Source organism: Vipera berus (assembly GCF_964194415.1).
Source record: "Vipera berus genome assembly, contig: HAP1_SCAFFOLD_370, whole genome shotgun sequence".
NCBI classification, from domain to species: Eukaryota; Metazoa; Chordata; class Lepidosauria; order Squamata; family Viperidae; genus Vipera; species Vipera berus.
In genome coordinates this window covers 8,283-30,039 of record NW_027673403.1, presented here as the reverse complement: position 1 = coordinate 30,039, position 21,757 = coordinate 8,283, and the positions used below count along the sequence as shown (strand labels likewise).

The window sequence follows — 21,757 nt, the reverse complement described above, 5'->3', positions numbered from 1 at the left end:
TGCCCAGGTGAGACGTGAAGCAGCAGCCAAGAGCTGAGAAAAAAAAACTTTTACTTTCTCCCTACAGCTTACCTGTGACCTAACAAGTTGAATGCAGTGTGCCAGTTTTGAATCAATAGTTTCTCGGGAACTTAACAAGTCCCCCCATTTTGCTTGGCTGGAATTTAGAGATACGCATGAAGTCTGTGGCCAAACTCGACTGAGGAGCTACACCTGCCTCATAAGGTCACATGTTGCTCTGGCCTGCTGTATCTCAACGAAACTGGGAGAATGTCAGTGGGTCACTGCTTTGGTTTTAGCATTCACTTCTGACCTCAAAATTTACCAATTTGGACAAGCCACCCAGGATCTAATCGGCGGACAGGTGGCAGCGTCAAGAAGGAAGACAGGCACTGGGGAAGAGAACAGGGAACTCAGAACGCTCCTTCTCATCTACGATGTTGGGGCTTCGGAATACCCCTGTAATCCATCCCTCCTGCCTTTTAACTCCTCCCCCAAATTCAGCGCACAAAACAATCCTCATTCCTGGAATGCACCTTGAATGCCACACAGGGGAAGGAAATACAGCGTTTTGCCCCCCACCCCCACCCCAGCACCCTTTTCCCAATGGGGTTTAGCATGCTCAAAAATCCTCAGCTGCTAACTCCAGCTGGGGTCATAGCCTGTCCAGTCAGGAGGAGGAGCCAGGTAAACACGGCGGCCTCGGTAAAGAAAGCTGACAATGCCCTGATAACCAGCACGGGGCACTCCTGATTTGAGGTCATCCATCACACCCAAGGCTTTTGCAAAAGCCTTGAAAGAGTCACGAGTGGTGTACTTCACTCGGACAGTACCTAACTCCCGGCGCTGGTTCCCCTGTAATTCTTCGACACGCAGCTCGGGGGCCCCATAGACTTGGGCCAAGAATGAGTGTTCATAGTTATTCTTCTTGAGGTAAGAAAGGTCCATCTGGGTGAAAGGCACAAAACGGTCATTGAGCTTGATGAACTTCAGATATTGGTCAAAGAACTGACCGTGGCTCACGCCTTTACGGCCAAAAGTCATTGTGCGTGACACTTCAGGCCTGATGCACGAACGGCCCTGCCGCTGTTCAGGCTGTCGCATCCAGTCGTCCCAGAAAGCCTTGGGCCACTTGGGTTCCAGCTCATCCCACAGGTCAGAGAGCAGAAGCCAGCCCAGGCCAGGGAAAAAATCAGTACGATAGAGAAGTTCGGGATGGGCAACATCTACCATCTGTTCCTTGCCATTATCGTTCCAGGCAGAGATACACCAAAGAGTTGGGTCAGCCAGGAGAAGTGGGAAACTCGCTTGAAAATATTCGAAGAAATCTGGAGCGACTTCCAAGTCATCTTCCACTACAATGGCTGCTTGGTATTTGAAGGTCCGGAAAAGTTGGCTCAAAGCCCAGCGATAGTGTCGAGCGATTTTGTAGTATCCCTGAAACTTGCGATGGTCGGTAGGCACAGGGATATCACTTAAATTGGGCTGCTTGATGTGCACGATAGAATCTCCATAGGAGGCAATGACTCGAGCTGTTTCCTCATGTCCACAGTCCTGGCTTACAATGATGGGGAATCGCTCCTTTGAGGGACGGTAATGCAACAGTTTATCTAGACAACGGCGGACTGTGCTGCGGTCGCAGGCAATCACCACCACAGGTAAAACAGCATCAGGTGATATCTGACTGTGATGGGGTAAGAGCGCAGCTGTGGAAGGCTGGACCGATGCCACAGCTGACAGGTGGAGATTTTTGGACTTCCGTATGTTCCAGAGTGAACTATAGCGGTAGATCTGATGTAAAAGCTCCTTCTGGCGCTCCAATTCTACCTCAGCATCCTGGGCCAGTCGGATCACCTCTTCAGTTAAGCGGCTATGGTCCGATAAAGACTGTGGCCGAGTCCACAGGAAGAAGAGGATGACAGCGTTCCAGGCCACAAAAAGCACCAGGCCCCAGAGAATCAGGTTACTTTTCTTCAGCATCCTTCACAGGCATAGGCCGCACTCTATCCTCTTAGGTCCACCCCTCGGATGAGCTTCAAATGGTCACCATCCACCTGAAAAATGAGTGATAAAACAGTATTACTGATTCATCTGTCTTTCCCCTCCTTCACTACTCTAATGATTACCATCCGGTTGCACTTATGTCCATCATGATGAAAACTTTTGAAAGGCTGATAAGAGGATTTTAATCTATCCAGCCTCCCTCCAGCATTCGACTCACTTCAGTTTGCTTACCGAGTGAATTGCTCCGCAGAGGACACTATTTCCTCTGTTCTATATCTGAGCTTGGCGCACTTAAGAGCAAAGGAATACTCATGTCTGAATGCCGTTTGTTGATTTTGGTTTGGCTTTTAATACAATTGCTCCTCAGCCTTTAGTAGACAAACTGGATCTTTTAGGTTTTAATATTCCTTTGGGCAACTGGAATCTTGATTTTCTCACTGATAAAGACTCCAGTATGTGCAAGTTGGGACTCAATATTTTTTTGAGCACAGGTTCTCCTTAAGGCTGCTAAGTCCACTGTTATTCACCCTGTTGACCCATGACTGTGGTGCAAAGTTTGCTACCAACCTTATGGTGAAGTATGCAGATGATGCAACAGTAGTGAGCCTTATTCAGGAGGAGGTAGAGGGTTTGGTGGACTGGTGTAATAAGTACAGTGTGGTTCCAAATGTAGGAAAAACAAGAGATCATCATTGATTTCAGGAAAGGCAGGCACACCCACATGCCTCTGTGTATGAATTATTCAACTGTGGAAATGGTTAGTAGTATTAAGTTTCTGGGTGTGCAGCTAACAAGTAGGTTAGCTTGGTCGCTCAACAGTGAGACAATGGTGCAGAAGGCACAGCAGCACCCGCATTTCCTGCGTATGAGAAGAGCACATCTTCTTTCCCCTGTCCTGACCACTTTCTACAGATGGAAAGCATCCTGTCATATGGCATTGCTGTCTGGTTTGGAAGCATTACTGCTCCGGACAGGAAAGCAGTGCAGAGAGAGAGTGGTGAGGATGGCAGAAAAGATTATGGGAAGTTCACTGCCTTCGATCCAGGATATGGCATGTAAGCGGGGCTTGACCAGTGTCCGCAGTATTATTAGGGAAACTACACATCCTCTCCGTGACCCGGTTTTCTTTACCTTCTTGGGAGGAGGCTTGGTGGTATCCGAAGCAGAACGCCTGGATTCTGTAATAGCTTTGTACCATAAAGTAACAACCTTGTTAAATCTCAAGACTCTTTTTTCCACTATGTATTCAAAATGGACTGTGATTAATATGTTTGTTAAGTATTTAGAATGCACTTGCTTGGTCCTAAACACGGGACAAATCTTATTTCCTGTTTCAGCCTACCCCAAGGCCATCTCCCTTGCTTCTCAGCTAACAGAGAGAGAGAGCCTGTGGCCTAGGGGTTAAAACAACTGCTTAAGACGCAGTCGGCCCAGGTTCGAATCTCAGAAGGGTATGGCTGACTGATGAGAACAAATAAGTTTGAAATGATCATATCTGTCTCCCTTTATTCTGTTAGCAAGCCAAAAAAATTTACACACACACACATCTCCTTAATAAGACTAAAAATGCCAATCCTGTGTGTGTGTGTGCATGTTAAAAAGAAAAAGAATGGAGCACCAGGATAGAAAAATAAACTGTTTAATACACTTAGCTTTCGTCGGCCAAACTGCCGATGTTGTCAGAGTAAGAATAGGAGATCCGGGAGTTTGCCTATATAGCCAGCTGCTTTTGCACCCTGCTCATTGAGCGGGTCACCGGTCTATTGACTTCAATCAGCCGTAGCGTTTCTAAATGTCCCACATTTCTTCATGTGCTTGAAGGATCAAGAGTTGTTTTCTTATTCATGGTCGAGCCGATGACCCAGTCGCAGTTGTTTTGTACCTCCCCCCCCCCTTCTTTGGTCGAACCTGAGCCTCCGTCTGAAGACCTAAAGCCGGGCATGTTGTGGATTCGTCCTTCTTGGGGATCATTGTTGTGGCCATGCCCTCCAAATCAGGATCTAATACAGGGCATGTCCCAAAGTCTGACACAGGGCACATTGAAGATTCATCCTTCCCAGGGATCGCTTTTGTTCTGCCTGTAGCAGTGTTGTTCAGGTCCTGCCAAGAGCAGGCTCGTTGTGCCCATCGTAAGTCATAGCGTTGTTCCTCCCACCCCGAGCATCTGGTAAGCAGGTAACAGGTCTATATGACCGTTAATGGAGTACAGTTAGGACCAAAGTCGAGGAGAGGAAATATCTATACCGTATATGCAGGCTTAACGGCTACCCTGCTGAGTTTGTTAGGAGATACAGCAGGCCACACAAATCTCGAAGTAACTGACCAGATAACATATCAACAATGCTGACCACACGGACGACACTCCCGTATATTAATGGAGTGTCCGAGGCTACTGCGCGGTTGTTAGCCCCTTACAATGTCAATGTTGCCCATAGACCGGAGCAAACCCTGCATGCCAGGTTAATGCATCCTAAAGAGCCACTCCCCAACGAAGAAAGATCATCAATTATATACAGGATTCAATGTAAAAATTGCCAATGCAATTACGTTAGGGAAACAACTAAGAGGCTCAAAACCAGGCTTCATGAGCATGAGTTGGCAATCAGGAGACAAGAACAATGCTCACAGGTGTGGGCACATATGGCTAGTTACAACCATATGTTTGATTTTGCCAACGCCGAGGCCATAGCCCGGGATAACACCGAGGGCGGACGGTTGCTCAAGGAGGCCTGGCTATCCGACGAAAACTCCATTAACCGTCATATAGACCTTTTACCCACTTACCAGACGCTCAGGGGGTGGGAGGAACGACGCTATGACTTACGACGGGCACAACGAGCCTGCTCTTGGCAGGACCTGAACAACGCTGCTACAGGTAGAACAACAGCGATCTCCGGGAAGGATGAATCTTCAATGTGCCCTGTGTCAGACTTTGGGACATGCCCTGTATTAGATTCCGATTTGGAGGGTGTGGCCACAACAATGATCCCCAAGGACGAATCTACAACATGTCTGGCTTTAGGTCTTGAGACGGAGGCTCAGGTTCGGCCAAAGAAGGGGGTGGGGAGGTACAAAACAACTGCGACTGGGTCATCGGCTCCCTGATGTGAATACGCTCAGCAGGGGAGCGACCATGAATAAGACAACAACTCTTGATCCTACAAGCACGCGAAGAAATGCGGGACATTTAGAAACGCTACGGCCGATTGAAGTCAATAGACCGGTGACCCGCTCAATGAGCAGGGTGCAAAAGCAGCCGGCTATATAGGCAAACTCCCGGATCTCCTATTCTTTACTCTGACGCTAAGTGTTTTGCATATTAAACAGTTTATTTTTCTATCCTGGTGCTCCATTCTTTTTCTTTTTAACATGTGTATATATGTATATATGTGTGTATGTGTGTGTGTGTGTGTATGGAATGGATTTTCTCTTATATCCCAGAGTGCATCATTTTTATTTTTACTAACTTCATGTGTGTGTGTGTGTGTGTGTATAATTTCATTTTAATGTGTGCCATTGTGTACCCAGAAAAGTGACAATAAAGTTTATCTATCTACCTTTTAAAATGGAATTCTTTGTTTCTCACGATTTGTTTTAAATATCAGATAAGATTAGATTTTGCTAAAGAGACTTACTGAGAGAATTTGCTGTGAATTAGATTAGCTGCTCTCTAATCTAAATGGTTCCCAAAGGTTTTTGGACTTGCTTCTTAATCTAATCAAAGAGTATATATGAACCTGCAATTCCCTTTCACTGTGGAACTTTATGTAAACAGGCACTCTCATTGATTTCTAGAGCAGAGGTATAAAACAAACAGAGAAAAAATTGCATTACACAAGGCAAGACCAATCTACCGAGATCAGGATATACATTTTCTTGACTGAAGGCCACAATTGCTCTCTAAATGACGTGGGTCAGTCTAGAATGTGAATAACATTTTATTTATTTCCATTTAATTCAATTCAATTAATAAAGTACAGTTAATATTACTCTCTAATCATGCTTCTCTTCTGTTAAATGTACGTTTTTGTCAGCAGAGAGAACGTACTCCATGCACTGTGTAAAAAGCCCATGTAAGCAAGTTAACAAGGAAGTTACATGCTTGCATTCACTTTAAACACCTCTTACATAAAATAGAACAGGAAATCTCACACGAGAATAAAAATGAGCTTGTGATATATGGTTTTGACTATTACTGACGGGCCAAATTATAGAAAGAACATGCTGTAACTTTGGAGAGAGTGGTTAAAATGCGTTTGTGCTTGTACCTTCTCTGAAGAATATCAGAAGCGACTTCTTAAGGTCATTCTTGTTTATTTTCTATTTTTTCTTTTCTTTCTGCTTTTTTATTTCTTTTTTCCTTCCTTCCTTTATATGTTTGTGCTAGTTTTTATATTCTTGTTTACAAGTTTTAATAAAAATTTATACACACACACACACACACACAAAATGGCAAAATAGAAAAACCAGCATATTTTTTTAAAAAAAATTCCCAATCTACAGCATCACCAAGTTTAAAATGACTGTTCTAGAACAAGGAACATAAAAATAGACTGTAAGATAAGCAAGTAAACATAACAGTGACTCAAGCCCTTATCCCAATGAGCAGTTCTCAAACAGCAGCCTAGGGAGAACTGAGGACCCCCAACATCTTTTCAAGGGATCTGCAAAGTCAAATAAAGAAATATTTAAACATTTCTGTTTATATTTCCAATACGGTAGATATTGATAGATATAACCCACACGAATCAATGTTCTTTGGGGTCCTCAAATTTTTTTTAAGAATGTAAAGGGATCCTGACAATGTTTGACAACCACTGACCAAGACTACTACAGTCTGTCTATATAGAGCTGCTGCTGGATATACCTGGCGCAAAATATTTCTGCCCACCTGCCGACAGATGAAAGCTGCCATGGCAGGAGAATTCCAATGCTTTTAGTAACTACTCTGGCTCCTGTTTTTCCCCCCGGGTTAATTCAAGATGCTGGTTATTACTGAGGTCCAGATTATATTCAAGACCCTTTGCTCTAAATGCCCAAAACTGTCTGGGGTCAGGTGGTTTCTAAATTTATTAATTAAAAAGTAAGCAATTAGAATCTGCTCATGAAGTAGGAGCAGGCCAAAGGCGCATGTAGTAGAAATAATAATAATAATAATAATAATAATAATAATAATAATAATAATAATAATAATAATAATAATAATAATAATAATAATTTTATTTGTATACCGCCCTTCTCCCGAGGGACTCAGGGCGGTGAACAGGGCAAACATATAAAATACAAAGGTACAAAAGTTAAAAAGAATTAAACACAATGCCCAAACTAAAACAATAAATAGATATATTAAAAACAACAATAAAATCCCAACCCATCCCCCATCAGGCCAGGCCGGCTTGTTCGAATAAGTGAGTCTTCAGATCGCGTCGGAAGGAGCGAAGGTCGGGCGCCATCCGGAGCTCGACCGGCAACCGATTCCATAAATCCGGGGCGCCCACAGAGAAGGACCTCTCCCTGGGGGCCACCAGATGACACCCTTCCCAGGATGTCAGTGGGTTGGGATTTGAAAACAGGCTTTTTTAGATATAGTCCTCTCACTATGGAGCAGCTTGCAAACTGACATCAACTCCTTTGTAGAATGTTTGGGGGGGGGGAAAGGGTGGCTTGGGGCAACTTCTGATTTCCATGCTGACTCATTGCTACGGGACAGCCTATATGTGTTTTTATAATGTGATGCTTTTATAATTCTTAGAATATTGTTTCATTTGTTACTGCGTCATTGTCCTATCACTTGTTGTGCTATGAGTCACCCAGTATTTCTTTGACTATTGGATGGAGGTGGCATGCAAATGATAAAACCAACTGAACAAAACCCATCAAGGTTTTATTTCTATCCTATACAATTAGGCTTTATAAGAATCAGAAAATATCTGAATTGTATTGCAACAGACTAACATGACCACCCCTTTAGAAATTGTATTGCAGAGTTTAGAATTCCTATATTAAAATTCATTCCTTCCTTCCTTCCTTCCTTCCTTCCTTCCTTCCTTCCTTCCTTCCTTCCTTCCTTCCCTTTTCTCTTTCTCTCTCTCTCTCTCTCACACACACACACACACACAATCACAGAATAAGTCCTGTATGCTATCTCATCTCCTGAAAGCACGTAAAAATGCAAGTAGAAAAATAGGGACCACTACGGTGGGAAGGTAACAGCGTTCCGTGCGCCTTTGGCGTCTAGTCATGCCGGCCACATGACCACGGAGATGTCCTTGGACAAGCGCTGGCTCTTCGGCTTTGAAACGGAGATGAGCACCGGCCCCTAGAGTTGGAAACGACTAGCACACATGTGCATAAGAACCTTTACCTTTACCATTAAATTATATTTCCAAAATGTGGACCATGTCCTTCTTGCTCATATTCATTCTCTCTCTCTCTCTCTCTCTCTCTCTCTCTCTCTCTCACACACACACACACACACACACACACACACAGATGTAGTGACGATTATGCATTCTTGAAAGAACACACATACAAAAGCTGACATAATGGATCTGTCAACTCTCAGCTTTTGAATTGGCTGTCTATCAGCAGAGAGGAACCAAAGGTGAGATAATTCCATGGTCTAGATTTAATCTTCTGCTACAAAAACCCCCACAAAAAACTGAACTGTTGGGGGGGGGTCTGCTATAATAGTGGGGACTGTTGTTAACTAAGCCACAATTTTAATGAGCAGGATGGCAAGGTAGCTAACGTACTTTTATAAATAATGTGTGCTGAGCAAACGCATGGAAGGAAGTTCCAGAGAATATCAGCATGGAAACCTAACTGTGGGACTGGAATCATTGTGATGTATGTTGCGGTAAGAATCAGACAATATAAAATCGGGTTTGCCTGACATTTCAATTTCCTGTGACGTCATTTACGCCTAATTTACTGCGGCAAACGATATCTGGTTCACCTCCACCCTCAATTTGTGACTTTTGAGTGAATCGAGCTCTCTCTGTGAATAACTTACATCAAAGCAGGATTATTTCAGGGAAAACTGAAGAGAATGTTGTGGAAGAAAAAAAAATTGGGACATAAACTTAAAACAAATAATGACTTGACTCTATAGACCAGTTGGTCTCTTCAAAACAAATCCCTGATCGTCTTAACTCTGCTGTGGCCTCTGCTGCTTAGCAGCTGGATCAGTAGCCTTCTTAATTCCCCTTCAGCAAAAGTTCCAGCACTGCATTAAGTCTTTGGGGAGCTTCCCCATAATTAACAGGGCAGGTCTGCAGGCGCTTTGGTACCTGATCTTATTGCACTTTTTAAACAAATGGAAAGAAAACATTCCTACTTGTTACAGACGGTATCATCTACAGAAGGCACAGCTGTTACCTAGTGCTCTTTTTTTAAAAATTTCCATTTATATCCCGCCGTTCTCCGAAGACTCAGGGCGGCTTACAATCTAAGAAGCACAAATCAATGTGCTTAGCAATAGCCTTCATTCTATGTATATGCCTGCTTATTAGGGCTTTCGGTCCCCCCCCCAAGTGGCATTATTACAAAGTCAGCTTATTGCCCCCAACAATCTGGGTCCTCATTTTACCTACCTCAGAAGGATGGAAGGCTGAGTCAACCTTGAGCCTGGTGGGACTCGAACCTGCACTAATTGCAGGCAGCTGGTGTTACTTAAGGAGGCATTAGCCCACTGCTCCACCAAGGCTCTTTGTGGGATGTGAAACAAGTGTGTTGAATGGAAATAGAAGAGCCCCACGGCAACGCCGTATTTGGTTTACTCTATTGAGAACTGAAATGTAGCCAGAACTAAGGCACAACACATAATAATTAAAAAAAATAAAATGAACAGCAGTGTCAACTGAACTCCAGTCTTCTGCAGTCTAATTTTCTCCAGACAAATTAGCCTATGGTGATCTCAAGCTAGCACATCCAATCCAGATCAGGATTTCTAGCTTTTTTTTTTTTTTGAGGTCTTCTTACCCTGTCAACCAGCACTCCGGCGGTGAGTGCCGCCTCCCCCCACCCCACCGGGCCAAAAGCCAACTGGCAAAGCCAAGTTTTAATACCCTTCCGGGAGGCCAAAATAGTAGAAGATCGTTCCATAGGATCGGGGGCCACGGTGGACAAGGCTCTTTCTCCTTGACCCTGTCTACAGGAATTGCTTAATACATGGGGTTCATAGCAGGCCCCTTCTGCTGGAGTGGGGCAGGCTAGTCCCACTGGGTTGAAATGGCACTTCAGTTCTCCTGGCAAGATTTCAGAAGTGGTTTGCCAATGTCTGCTTCCTAGGGCTGAGAGAGAAGGACTGGCCCCAAGTCACCCAGCTGGCTTTGTGCCTAAAGAGGGACTAGAATTCTTGGTCTCTAGTCAAGTGCCTTAAATACTTCACCAAACTGGTTCTCTGGCAATTTTCCGATAACTGTAAACCCACAGGTTTCAATGGCATTACATCAGAAAAGTGTATTATGACTACGCTTTAACAGAGAAGAGTGGGAGGAGGAGAGAAACAGAATTGGGACAATTTCTCTGACATTCTGGGACATTCCCAGAAGTTGTTTTGAACAACAACAACAACAAAAAATGGCCCTCATTCTTGTAATAGGAATACGCTATATAAGGCTCCCGAATGTCTAAAGTTGGCTTATTTCAAAATGGTTTCTCCGGGATCGCAATGCCACTGTTTCTTTATTTAATACACACTGAAAGTTTTTGAGACACGCCACAAAGTTTACAGTAGAGCAAAACATGTACAGTATTCTGAAGTGCATCCATGACTTTGTAATAAAAGTATTGCCTTTATGTAACAGTGCATTCCTGCACAGACATACCTACATAATTCCAATTGCAAAGATTTGCCTTGTCTGATTTCAGCATTTTTTTTCAAAGGGTAACATGCTGTGCCTTTAGGCTTTGTCTTACTGGCCTAAGTTGCAGCTTTTGATGAGGAAACATACCAATACTTTTTCATATTTTGGAGATTTTCAGCAGTATGAAAGGCTCTTCTCCTGGACTTGTGACTCCTTCACCAAGGGGGCCCAGAACATGCCTCTTCTGCCGGCGTGGGTGTGGTGAGCTAAGCCCATCAGGATCACCCATATGCAGTCTTGTTAACAAGGGGTTTTACTATTTTATCTTTTAAAGCAGAAGAACAGTTTTCTAGATAGTAGTTTACTAATTGGGAGAAAAGGTCTTATTTTTCCTCCTCTTAAATCAATTGAAATTTATCCAAGCAGCAGCAAGTAACTGAGACTAGTCTTTTTTTTTAAAAAAAAAAATTCTCAACAAAACTGTTTTTCCTCTAATAAAAACAAAGTTCAGTTCCTTTTCAGAACAGGAAACTAGGTTTTTGCATTTGCCTTGCAAAATAAAGATTAGGATGTGCTGACAAAGAGTACTTCAGTATTAGCATTGTCTTTCCAGAATATTCCACAACACAAAACCTCTTATTATGTTTCAATTTCTTATTATGTTTCACCGAACAAAGTTTTGCCTACAGTGGAATCAGTGATTTGACCTACAAACATGACCACAAAGATAGTCAATTTACAGAATGTGAGATAATTGTGCTTAGGAATGAACACAACTTTTATTTTAGTAAATCTCAGAGACAATAATTCCATTAGGCATTCCTCTGAAACTGAGAACTACAAATCAAAATAATTCCTTTTCTCTCTCTTATACATATACACTCACCCATATAGACACCACAAGTAGTCCTTGACTTACAAATGGTCATTTAATGACCATTTGGAATTACAGTAGTCTCAGAAAGGGTGCTTTATGGCAGGTAAATATCTTCCTGCTGTTGTAAAATGTTGTGCTTCCACACATTTCGGGCACTTGGCAAGTGGCTGACATTATGATGGGCTGTAGTGTCACATGGTCACATGACAGTGATTTGTGACTCTTTTGCTGGCTTCCGGCAAAAAATGCTCAGATGGGAGAATGGATTCAGACTTATCAAGTGATTTGCTTAATGAATGCCATCCAAATGGTCATAAAATCAGGCCCGGTCATGTGGATGCCTCAACTTACAACTGTCATGATTTATGACTGAAATTCCGGTCACACTTTCAGTTTAAGTTGAGAATTACCTGTACTTTCCAACTACAACAAAAGAAGATTGTCTCACTTTGTCTAGTGCAGGGACAGGCAACCTTGGCTCTTTTATGACTCGTAGAGTTCAACTCCCAGAATTCATAAAAGAGCCAAGGTTGCCTACCCCTGGCTAGTGCTTTGACTTTGAACTCCTACTACATGTTTCTGATGGCCATTTGGACTGCGACTTACAAGAGCTGAAATTAACAATTCCTGGAGGACACCAGGCTGATTATCTCACTCTCACAGCAAAACAGAACAGAGGTTGATCCTCTAGAGCAGGGGTCCTCAAACTTGGCCACTTTAAGACTTGTGGACTTCAACTCCCAGAATTCCTCAGCTAGCCTGCCTGGCTGAGGAATTCTGGCAGTTGAAGTCCACCAATCATAAAAGGGCCAAGTTTGAAGACCCCTGCTCTAGAGGATCATCCTCTAGAGGATCAAGAAGGCAGTTTTAAAACCAACACAGGTTATTTACTAATCCAAGGCAGATTCAGATTTCAGGCAGGAACTATTGTTTGTCTCACAATGAACTCTTGCAAAGTCATTTCAATTGGAATGACTAATAATCATGTATTAGCACATCCATCCCATAAATTGCACTGTAATCATTATCAGTTCTTCAGAAACAAGAGGCAGAAAGATGTTTTTATATTTTGGGAGAAAATCAAGGATCATAGTCAGTGGTGGGATTCAGCCAGTTCGCACCAGTTCGGCAGAACCAGTAGCTAATTTTTTGTTGCCCAGGCCCAGAATGGACTTCCGGAAGCGGCATCCAAACAGAGGACCGGTTGTTCACATATCTGAATCCCACCACTGATCATAGTTACATTGGTTGATTTATATTTCAATGGAAAGCAAAATAATTTGAATTTCTCAAATATGCACAGAGCAGAACACACTATTTTACATTTCAAGTTTCTACGAAGATAATTTTTTTTAGAAAAACACATAAATCATGTTTTCACAAAAATTTTAAAAGCAGATGTGAAAACGGTACCCATATGCCCAAAATGCAAAAATTACAGCAACAAAATTGTATCTGTTTTATGTATTCGACCCTAAGAATCTCTAATGAAAATAGTGTGCTAAATTAATAAACTTTTATTTTAACCTTTATTCAGCATGCAGGATTCTGTCTTTTGCAGCTAAATAAATGAACCTAGGAAAGACAGTTTGGTGAAGGAACCAGGCTAGAAACCAAGAGATTGTGAGTTCTAGTCCCATTTAAACACAAAACCAGCTTGGGTGAACTTGGGGCAGTCAGTCACTCTGCCGCAGTCGTAGGAGGGAGGCAATGGCAAATCATTTCTGAAAAACCTTGCCAAGTAGACTGCAGGGATTTGTCCAGGCAGTCTGGAAACTAACATGATTGAACAGAAGAAAAACAGGTACTTAAATGTGGCATCATGTTACCACCCACCCCACTTAAAGAAAAAACATTTCAAATCCATATTGCATGAATTCGTAAGATGCAAGTCCTAACTGAGGGAGGCTTAATAGAATTCTTTCACATATGCCTCTGTGGAGTTCCAGTTTGAAGACCATCAAACTTTTAGAACCCAGTGGTAAGTAAAATCCCACTTTCCCTCACAGCCGAACTAGATAGAGAGTACATGATTGCAACAAAATTATTTTTTTCCTTCAAGAACGGCAGGGCATAGCAATCGTGTAAGCCACAGTTCTAAGCAGTAGAGGACAATGACAGCAAAGAGTGTCTTAAGTACTCACCTTCTGACATTCAATCCTTCGAGGAGGGGGAGATTATGTGTGTTGGACAGAAGTTGACTTATGACTGATGAGAACATAAGAAGTTCGAAATGATCATTTCAGCCTCCCTAAAATTCTTTATTAGCAATTTGAATAATTTACATATATATATACATATACAATATATGTATACATATACAATATATGTATATATATATACATATACAATATATACATATACATATACAATTTACATATTTATATACATATATATTTAATTGTGTTTTAATACTCAGGACTGTCCTTTTCTCATATATATATATATATAATAAAAAGTAATGTAAAGCTCATGTTACCCTTTGTTAACTATTTTTAGATTACCTTGCTAGGCCCCAAACATGGGACAAATCTTTATTTCCTGTGTCAGCCTAACCTGAAGGCCATCGACAGGCAGTAGTCACACCGGTGACAGCTCATATTTGTGTAAATTTTAAATTGCTAACAAAGAATTAAGGGAGACTGATATGCATTTCAAACTTATTAGTTTTCATCAGTCAGCCATACCCTTCTGAGATTCGAACCTGGGCTGATTGCACATTAGGCAGTTGTTTTCACCTCTAAGCCACAGGATCTCTCTCGCTTTGTTAGCTGAGAAGCAAGAGGAGATATATGATATATATATATATATTTCCTATATATATATATATATATAGGAAAAGGACAGTCCTGAGTATTAAAACACAATTAAACAAAGGAGTCAAGCCTTTGTGGATTCATGAGAAAGGAAAGGCCAGACAAATCCATCTAGGAGAAGTCAGTAACTCATGTTCTGAGTCTTACCACCAGGCCAGTGTTTTTCAGCCTCAGCAACTTTAAGATGTTGGTTTGACCGTTCTGGGAGTCGAAGTCAACACTTCTTAAAACTGCTGAGGTTGAGAAACACTGCTAGACTTAATAGCTACTCTAGAACATCGGGAGCATTTATCAAGCTGTCAGAGGAAAGTTTCTGGCAGCTGAACCAGATTGATTGCCTACCACTGAACTCTGACCTCATTTGAACAGGAAAAGGAGGTCAACAGATCGGGGGCTTCCCCTGCTTCATGTGGTTCCAGCTTGGAGCCTCAGAAGGGAAAATCTGGTCTAAAAAGAGAACACCAAGAGCACACGCAGGCCAATTTCTCAAAGTGCTTTGCTCCTTTGGATTCATTAAAAGAAAAAGAAAAAAGCATTCGCTTCAGTTACCTATCTAGTAAACATGCTTCCCTCAAAAACACTGAATTCAGAATTATTACCGTACATATTAAAACATGCATATACATACATATGCACCTCCACCTTGAGATAACTGCATTTTAACCTCCAATGTACTTCAAGATGGATTTAGTCTGAACTTGGTGACAATTTAGATTTATTTATTTATTTAAATTTAGGTCCTGCCCCACCTCGGCCCACCATAAAACAAGACAAAAGAAGTATAATATAGAGAAAAATAGACACACGCATACAAAAAAAAAATAGGGAACAAGATAGTGAATCTAACCAACAACCCAACGCATACAAACATATCCAATAGGTGCCCCAATAGCCTTAGGTCAAGATATCATAGAATAACCAGCTTTTTAAGACTTCCCAAGAGACCAAAAGTGTGGGAGCTACGTAGATATGGAATTCATTCCATAGGGGAGACACGCTTCCTGGATCTCAATAGATGACACTGTTTAATCAAAGGGACCAGCACGGCAGACACTAAGAGAGACAGCCATTCCCTCAGATAATCAAGACTCTATCCCATAGTGTTAGTCCTCATTACAGGTAGTCCTCATTTAACAATTGCCTCATTTAACAATCACAGTTCACACTTATGACAGTGATGAAAAAAAAATAACTTTACAAATCAATCACATTTGCGATCTTTGCAGGCCTGTAAAAAGCAAAGAAAAAGTTGAAGTAAGATCATAAGAAAGAATTCCAGTTTCACTTAGCATCAACCGCTTTGCTTAGAGATCAGGTTTTCAATTGTAGTCACTAAAAGAGGACTCCCTGTATAAGTCTAACCAAGACCTTGTCACCTGCCAATTGAATAGGAGTGGTAGGTCCAGAAAGATCCTGAAGAGGAAGTGCAATCCCATCTAAAGTTAAGGGGGGAATATTCCCAGATCCAGTTGGTTGTTAAATCCGTTCAAGTCTTGGTGGGATTGAGTTGGAGTCAGTTTCTCCCCATCCCAGGCCTACATAACCTCCAAGCGCTGGGACAAAACTCTGACAATATCATTTAGCAGGGCTGGGGGGGGGGTCAAAAGATATAAAAGATAAAGAGTAGTATCAATTGATGATCTCAGAACGCAAAACAGGGGATAACTTGGTAACTGGTTTCACATAAATGTTGAAGAGAAGGAGACAGTGTGTCAAGGCCTGTAGCACCCAAGAGGGGTGGAGAGATTGAACTGTCCCAACAGCCAACACTGACAAGAGAACACCCGTCCAGTGGCACTCCTGATCCCCAAACCCCCAGACCAATCTACTGAAAACCACTAAAAAAATCATGGAGCATGAGGACAGATGCACCACCTCCATCTCGGTTATCTCCATACTAAATCCTGATCTGAAGCTGAACTGAAACCATTCTACGGGTAGATAATCTACTTCCTCCAAAATCCCACATTTTTTTAAAAAAAAAATCCTGCCTTTTGTAAAAACATAAATAACTCAAAAGCGGTCACATTTCTAATACTCCTTCCTCCTCCGATTTTCCCCATAGCAACAACCCTGTGAATTGAACTGGGCTCAGAGAGAATGATTGGCCCAAAGTCACCCAACCTTCCCGCCTAAAGGGGGACTAGAACTCACAGTCTCCTGGTTTCTAGCCTGGTGCCTAAGCCATAAGACTACCTTCCCTTTTTTAGGAAAGACAAGGATAGAACCCCTGAGTGCAGGGATTGCCTCTTGAGGAGGGGGAGGGGCACTCTCACCTCCTTCAAGACTCCTTCAGAGAAGCCACCACCACAGCGTGGCCCCAACTCAAAGTCACCACAGATCATATAGTGAACAAGGTGCTGGTTATAATTGGGGAACCAGGCTCAATTTTGGACCAATTACGTAGTCACTAGTGGTCTATCAATTCAGCAGATCTCATAGGAAAGTTGTGGCAGGAAAAAAGAAAGAAATCAATGTCGATTGGTGGCCCCCAGGGGGAGGGCATTCTCTGTGGGCGCGCCAGACCTATGGAACCGCTTGCCGGTTGAGCTCCGGATGGCCCCCGACCTTCGCTCCTTCCGGCGCGATTTAAAAACTTATTTATTTGAACAATCTGGCCTGGTTTGATGGGGTTGGGGTTGGGTCTAATTTTAACATAGTTTTAATCATTGTATTATATTATTATTATTATTTATTATATTTTTATACCGCCCTTCTCCCGAAGGACTCAGGGCGGTGTACAGGGCAATAAATATAAAAAAGCGGAATACAAAAGTTAAAAAAACAATTAAATATTTAGCCCAGTTTAAAACAGTATTAAAACATATTAAAACCCCAACCCTAACCCATCAGACCAGGTCAGACTGCTCGAATAGATATGTTTTTAAGTCGCGCCGGAAGGAGCGAAGGTCGGGGGCCGTCCGGAGCTCAACCGGCAAGCGGTTCCATAGGTCTGGCGCGCCCACAGAGAACGCCCTCCCCCTGGGGGCCACCAATCGGCATTCTTTGACCGGAGGCACCCTGGACGGAGGGAAGTTGATGCCGGCCGCAGGTGTTGCCGTAGGTAATCCGGACCCATGCCATGTAGGGCTTTGTAAGTCATTACTAACACCTTGAATCTCACCCGGAGGGCATGTTTATTTAATTCTTTTAACTTCTTTTAACTTTTGTATTTATATTCTGATATTTATTGCCCTGTACAACGCCCTGAGTCCTTCGAGAGAAGGGCGGTATAAAAATTTAATAAAACTAAACTAAACTAAAACTAAATGTTACGCACTGTACCTGGGCGCCTGAAAGAAATATGTTGTTCTAATAAATAAATGAGCAATCGGTTCTAACATCACACTTTGCTTCCATTAGAATTAAACTCTATGAAAGTTAGGGGGCCATTTCTAAATTCTGAACTGGGTTTGGATCTTCTCATTATATTTATGGAGGATCTGAAGATATTTCCTCCATGTTTCTAGGGATTTAAATCTAATTACTAATAAAATAAATAGCTAATTCAGCAAATTGTAAAGCACAAGGCTGATCAAACTCCAATTCTCTTAAGTTTATTTCTAGCTCCATCTGGAGATGATAACTCCCTTTATCCTTGACTAGGATTATATAGCCCATGTGTAAACAGACAGCTGAAGATATATGAGAAACACTTCTCAAATAGCTTAACAACATTAATTATCTTTGACAGGAATAAAATTGGATAGGTGTGCTTCAGACATATTTTTAAAAAAAAGTTGTTTAGCAAATTCTAAATGAAGTCCTACCCAGAGAAAATGTGTTTTCATGCTGTATTGGGCTAAATAAACTACGGTAATTTGGGCTATTCAGGAATTCGGTGCAGCTGCAGCCTCAGCTTAAATTTGATGGAAACACCCTCTTCCATCCTGTTTTATATTCACAGGAACCCAGTTCTGCTCTCTACTCTGCTGTCCAGGAAAGAAATGAGGGGGGGGGGAAATTGAGAGAAAACAGATGCGTTCCCCTAACCCACAATTCTTCAATCTGGAAGGAAGACCAAAAAGCATTGAAACTTACAAAATTTCAGTTGCCTCAAAATGGTACAATCAGGTTCAGCAAACATTGTAGCAACAAAAAAAGTAAATAGCAACTATCAGCAAGTTATCCTAAGGTAGATTAGCGACACAGGCTATCCACAAGCAGTCCTTTAACCTTGAGTTTTAGTTATACTTCTACACACACGCTAAACAGTGTCCAGAAGCCACCACAAATTTGTTGCAATTATGGCACAGCTTCAAAGAATACATCCCTTAGTGCACATTCTGTTGGGCCAGAATGTGGAGAGATTAATTATAAATACATAGTATGTGATACTGCCAAATTATTCCTGCTTGTCTTCGTCTCTTGGGGGTGTAACTAAGCAAAATCACATCCATTACTTATTTTGGGCTATGTGCACACTGGACCCCTAGCTTGTTTCTCCCTTACCAAAGCAGCATTTTCAATTCTCATAAATAATATTTAGCAGTGCACAAAGCAAGGCACACCAAGTCTGTTTAGCACTTCTTACTAGTAGAAAAAAGCAAAGCTGGAATGAAAAATCAGTGACCATTCATGATTTACCTTTAGCTTCAGTCAGTTTGTGAGTATCTTGAACAGTTCTTTTTTATATATATAATCCATTCCAAGAAGACAAACTGAAAAGTGTCGAATACTTATAAATTCTTATAAATAAATTCTTATAAATAAATGTCACCTTTGGAGAATACAATTTCCCCACATTTATTGAAAAGAACACATTATCTAGTTTTATTATTCCTCAACTTACAATCCTTGGTTTAGCGACTGTTCAAAGTTACATCAAGAGGGACCTTACAACAGTGGCAACCTCTTCAAAGTCATGTCATCAAAATTTGGGTGCTTGCCAACTGGCATGTATTTACCATGGTTGCAGCATCCCCAAGTCATGTGATCGCCATTTGCAACCTTCCCAGTTGGCTTCCGACGAGCAAAATCACTGGGAGAAGCTGGATTCACTTAATGACTGCAAGATTCAGTTTAACAACCATGGCAGAAAAGGCTGCAAAATTGCCTGCGACTAACTTAACAACCACCTTGCTCAGCAATGGAAATTCTGCTCCCAAATGCGGTCGTAAGTACTGGCTTTCAACTCTCATTGCCCCACACCAATAGGAACCAAGACGACTGATGTGACAAAAGCACAATTCATTAAAGAAACTATTCAGGCTCTCAATGATTCTGGATATTTATTTTAGGGAAAATATATACAAAGGTAGCAGGAATCTGCGGGAACACCCACAATTCACACAGCACGGCTAGGAAATTATACTATTTTAAAGAATAAAAAGATACATGTGCTGTATATGGTACAGCAATTCAAGTCCACACCTGAATATAAATTCCTGCAATCAGTTATTTCCAAGATCACGCATTGTATTCCCAAATTTTTACACAGAGCCACAATCACTTTCCAAGACATATATGATTGCTTATATACTGTCCCTACGCACCATATTCCTTATAATCCTTCACGGAATTACTGAGTACAGCTGGAATTCATTCATTTTTAGAAATATGCAAAGGCCCTCGCAACTTTAAACTTTTGCTTACAGTGTTCCTTAATCCCTCTCTCTGTACAGCCATTCTTTGAGGGGGGAAAAAAAGTTCAGCTTGTACCATCATCACCATATCCCTGTCACACATTTGGTACCAGCGTTTTCCTCCCTCTACAAAGCTGTTTAAATCAACAGATACTAAGCAGATTAGTATCAAGCCTACTTTGGAGACACCACCTCCTGTGTCCTAACACAGAAACAGAGCCAGCTCGAGAACACTCTGCTGTTAAGTTCTGCCTTTACCTGTTTGCTCTGCCCTTTTCTCTACCGCTCTCCATTCTCACCCATTGTTATGAAGCTGCTGTCCGTCAGGCACCATGAATCGCTTGAACAATCTTTTGATACCAGGATCCAATTCCGAATGGCAAGAAGGCAGCAAAGTTGCCGTTCTCTGTCAGATCTGTGTGGGGATACAGAGCAAAAAACGGCAAAGCCAATGCTTGGGACAGCAGCCCTGCCAAGTCTGAAGCCCTGAATGCTTGTTTCATTTCCCCAAAGGGAAGTCGAAATCGTGACCCCTCCCTTGGAGGGGGAAGGAGGGCAGGGTTAAAGAGGTTGCACAGGACGGCCCTCGCAGTCAGGAAGTCAGGGCCCCTTCTTCCCTCCAACCTGAGCAGAGAAAAAGGCTGAAGTCTCACATGCCCAAAGCAAGCCACGGGGCTTTCGCTTCCAATACTCACAAACCTACGCAGCCAGCTGAAGATGGTAAGACAAGCTCTCGCACTCTCTACACGGCTGTGCTTTTAGTCAGGCCACCTTTGGAGTTGCTGCCCTGACAAACGTGGGGAAAGGCGAAGGCTTGGATTTTTTTTTTTTAATTTCCGTTATTGGTATCGCACTGGATGCCGCAATTCCACTAAAGTCGAAGCAGGAAACAAATTCCAATTCCTCCTTTCACATCATATGACAAGATCCTTATCAAGGTGCAATTAGCCAACCCGGGAAAAAATAAAATAAAAATCAAATCAAATGAGGTCCTGTTTTATTAGCCGTGCGTGTGGGATGGGGCTGGAGTTAGTACCTCCAATTAGCAATCTTAGGGAAAAGATGAATACAAATTACCGGTAGAAAAGGACAAGTTAAAAATGCTGGGGGGGGGGGGAAGGAAAGACTCTAGTCGAGAAAACAGCTTTCCTGGAGATGATTAGCTAGCAAAGCAAGCAAAGGACCACAATGAGCTAATTTCTGCTGCCACGTTTCACCACAGAGGAGAGTTAACCATTAACTATTCTCTTCCCAGTCAATTGTTGGCTTGTTTCTTTTGGGCAATCCGAAGGAAGAGAAAGCTGTTCAGGAATAAACAGGATACAGGACGGGGAAAGCAGAACTGAAGGGAAGCCAGTCAAAACATTGAGGTCTCTAGTGCATTAGATCCCCAACTCTGGCCATCCCACCCAAGTCCTGTAACGCAACAGAGGCTGGAAGATAAGACGGAAGCGCTAATCCGTCCTTCCTGTTGGGATGCACTGTTGACTCTTCCACCAGCACAATGAGCTCTGGCTGAACGGGAAGGCGCATCTAGCATAGCTTATAAGTACTTACGACCGCTACTGAGCCTAACATTTCTGTTGCTAAGCAAAGGCAGTCGTTAAAGTGAGTTTTGCTCCATTTTATGACCTTTCCTGCCACAGTTGTTAAGTGAATCACTGC

The 21,757-nt window shown here is 42.2% G+C and overlaps 1 protein-coding gene across 8 annotated transcripts; it reads right to left on the bottom strand.

Moving 5' to 3' along the window:
* Window positions 1-607: 607 nt before the first annotated feature.
* Window positions 608-21,685, bottom strand: LOC308679386 (alpha-1,3-mannosyl-glycoprotein 2-beta-N-acetylglucosaminyltransferase-like). Of its 8 annotated transcripts, XM_081346998.1 has the most exons (4): window positions 20,351-21,685; window positions 5,742-5,795; window positions 2,572-2,642; window positions 608-2,054 (listed from the first exon to the last, which is right to left on the bottom strand). In XM_081346998.1, the coding sequence occupies exon 4, from the start codon at window positions 1,978-1,980 to the stop codon at window positions 640-642; it is 1,341 nt and encodes a 446-aa protein (XP_081203124.1). In that variant the 5' UTR covers window positions 1,981-2,054; window positions 2,572-2,642; window positions 5,742-5,795; window positions 20,351-21,685; the 3' UTR covers window positions 608-639. The 8 variants fall into 8 exon arrangements, with proteins under 8 accessions (XP_081203124.1, XP_081203122.1, XP_081203127.1 ...); XM_081346996.1 differs by lacking the exon at window positions 2,572-2,642 and having other exon boundaries at window positions 5,640-5,795; XM_081347001.1 differs by lacking the exons at window positions 2,572-2,642; window positions 5,742-5,795; window positions 20,351-21,685 and adding exons at window positions 5,839-5,923; window positions 6,273-6,945.
* Window positions 21,686-21,757: the final 72 nt, after the last annotated feature.

Excerpts from the sequence above, each read along its gene's own strand:
- LOC308679386 (XM_081346996.1), bottom strand. The coding sequence starts at position 1,980 with ATGCTGAAGAAAAGTAACCTGATTCTCTGGGGCCTGGTGCTTTTTGTG.